The 1,812-nt window shown below is 44.6% G+C and overlaps 1 protein-coding gene across 1 annotated transcript in view; it reads left to right on the top strand.

The window, feature by feature from the left end:
- LOC101847986 (prolyl 4-hydroxylase subunit alpha-1) overlaps window positions 1–1,812 on the top strand; it is a gene marked incomplete at its 5' end in the record, with an annotated part of 28,592 nt that overhangs the window by 11,200 nt on the left and 15,580 nt on the right. Inside the window, 1 exon segment of the mRNA XM_005105755.3 lies at window positions 1,600–1,717. Coding sequence (XP_005105812.2) covers window positions 1,600–1,717 — 118 coding nt within the window.

Genomic DNA, 1,812 nt, shown 5'->3' with positions numbered 1-1,812 from the left:
TCTCTCTCTCTCTCTGTCTCTCTCTCTCCCTCTCTCTCTTTCTTCCTTTATTTCTCTTGCTTCTATACTTTCTATACTTTAAAAAGTAGCTAAGACGCCTTGAACGAAACTTGGAGATAAAATTAAGTAAATGACCCCCTCTCTCTCAACAAAAGGGTATACAACCTTTCTCCTGACGGGGTCCCGTCCATGTGCCACAATACCTTGGCACCAGCGTGGCACGTTTTCTCCTTATTTACTACTGCCCACTTCTCTTTCGCGCCTCCGTCTCTTAACGTTGGTGGGTCGGGGTGCTACTGGTTGGTCTTACTTCTTTACTTTCCCATTTTCTTACTTTTTCCCAACTCTAAATGACAGAGTTGCTACGTCGATGTACTTCTCTTTACACAATACCCCCCCCCCCCCCCAAAAAAAAAGGAAGAAAGATCAAAGCTCAGTAGCATGGGACCACCTTCATTAGGATTACTCTTGCATTTTAAAAAAAAGATGGTAAACGGTGTAATTCAGTTCAAAATAAAGTATAGCCCCCATTTTCCACGTCCTTTTGACCTCATGTACTGATCCTGGTGTCACCGTGGGGGTCAGTGTGGGTTTGCAACTTTTAAGGTTTAGTTTTAGTAAGAGTTTTACGGCACTTGCAACACAATAAGGTCAAATAAGTGCCGAATATTAGAGGTGTTACAAGAGAGTAACAAACACAAAAAAGAAGGAAGGGTGATAAAGACGATAGATGTTCGATAGGAAAGACGAAGCGAACCACACCAGAGCACCCGCCAACCACCCACTTTGCAGCTCTGTCTTACACGAACACGCGAGGTGTTTGGCGCGTGCTCTAGTGTGGAGTGTTCCTTCTTCCCAGTCTAGCATCTTCCATCCTTGCATCTTCTTGTTCTTTTCTCTGTGTGTAGCTCTATAATTACACCTCTAATCTACGACACGTACATTGTACATTGCTAAATTGTATTGCGAATGCCTTAAAGTTGTTAAATATTTACAGTAACTAGAGACCGCTGGGGCTCTCGTGGCCTAGAGGTTAAGGTGTTGGCCTCTCATTCAAAAGGTCCCGGGTTCGAATTCGGGTAGCGACCGAAAAAATTTCTTCTCTAAATTTGTCTCGTTTCACCTCATTTCCTGCTCTCTAGCAATGTTCTGTCGTCTGCTTTCGTCTCCTCTTTCTGCCATCACCCCCTCACCTCCTTTGCCCCTTCTTCTGGGCTCCTGGTTCTTTCTGCAGCCTTTCTACTGGTACTCCTTCGCTTCTTCTTACTGCTGTCTTTCAGCCACACCCCTGATCTTCTGGTAGGAAAGATCTACACCTAGCCTTCTCGGACAAGGGCAAAAAATCTCGGAGGGCCCATGTGCAAGTTGCGCACGTTAAAGATTTCTTGGTGGTCTAAAATCGAAAAGAGTAGGCTTCGGCCGCCACCCGGGCAAAATTCAAAATTTCCTACCAGCTGAAAATATTAGGTGTGTCCCGCGCGCTCATATGACCTTATGCAGTTGCGAGCGCCGTAAAGCACTTTACAAAAACAAAACAAAAAAGAGACCGCTGGCTGTGATACTTTACTGTTACCTTTTCTACCTTTTCTGTGTTGGCAGGTCTTGGCTGTGGGATAACCACACGGACACAACTCTGAATCTGAGCAGACGAGTAGAGGAGATCACTTCTTTGAGGACTGAATTCAGGGACCATGGGACACTAGCTGAACCCTTTCAGGTTTCTTGTTGCTGTTGTTGTTGTTGTTGTTGTTGTTGTTGTTGTTGTTGTTGTTGTTGTTGTTGTTGTTGTTGTTGTTGTTGTTGTTGTTTTTC

This window comes from Aplysia californica, unplaced genomic scaffold (assembly GCF_000002075.1).
Source record: "Aplysia californica isolate F4 #8 unplaced genomic scaffold, AplCal3.0 scaffold00490, whole genome shotgun sequence".
Lineage (NCBI taxonomy): Eukaryota > Metazoa > Mollusca > Gastropoda > Aplysiida > Aplysiidae > Aplysia > Aplysia californica.
Note: the sequence above shows the minus strand (reverse complement) of the source record. Positions and strands in the feature narration are given on the sequence as shown.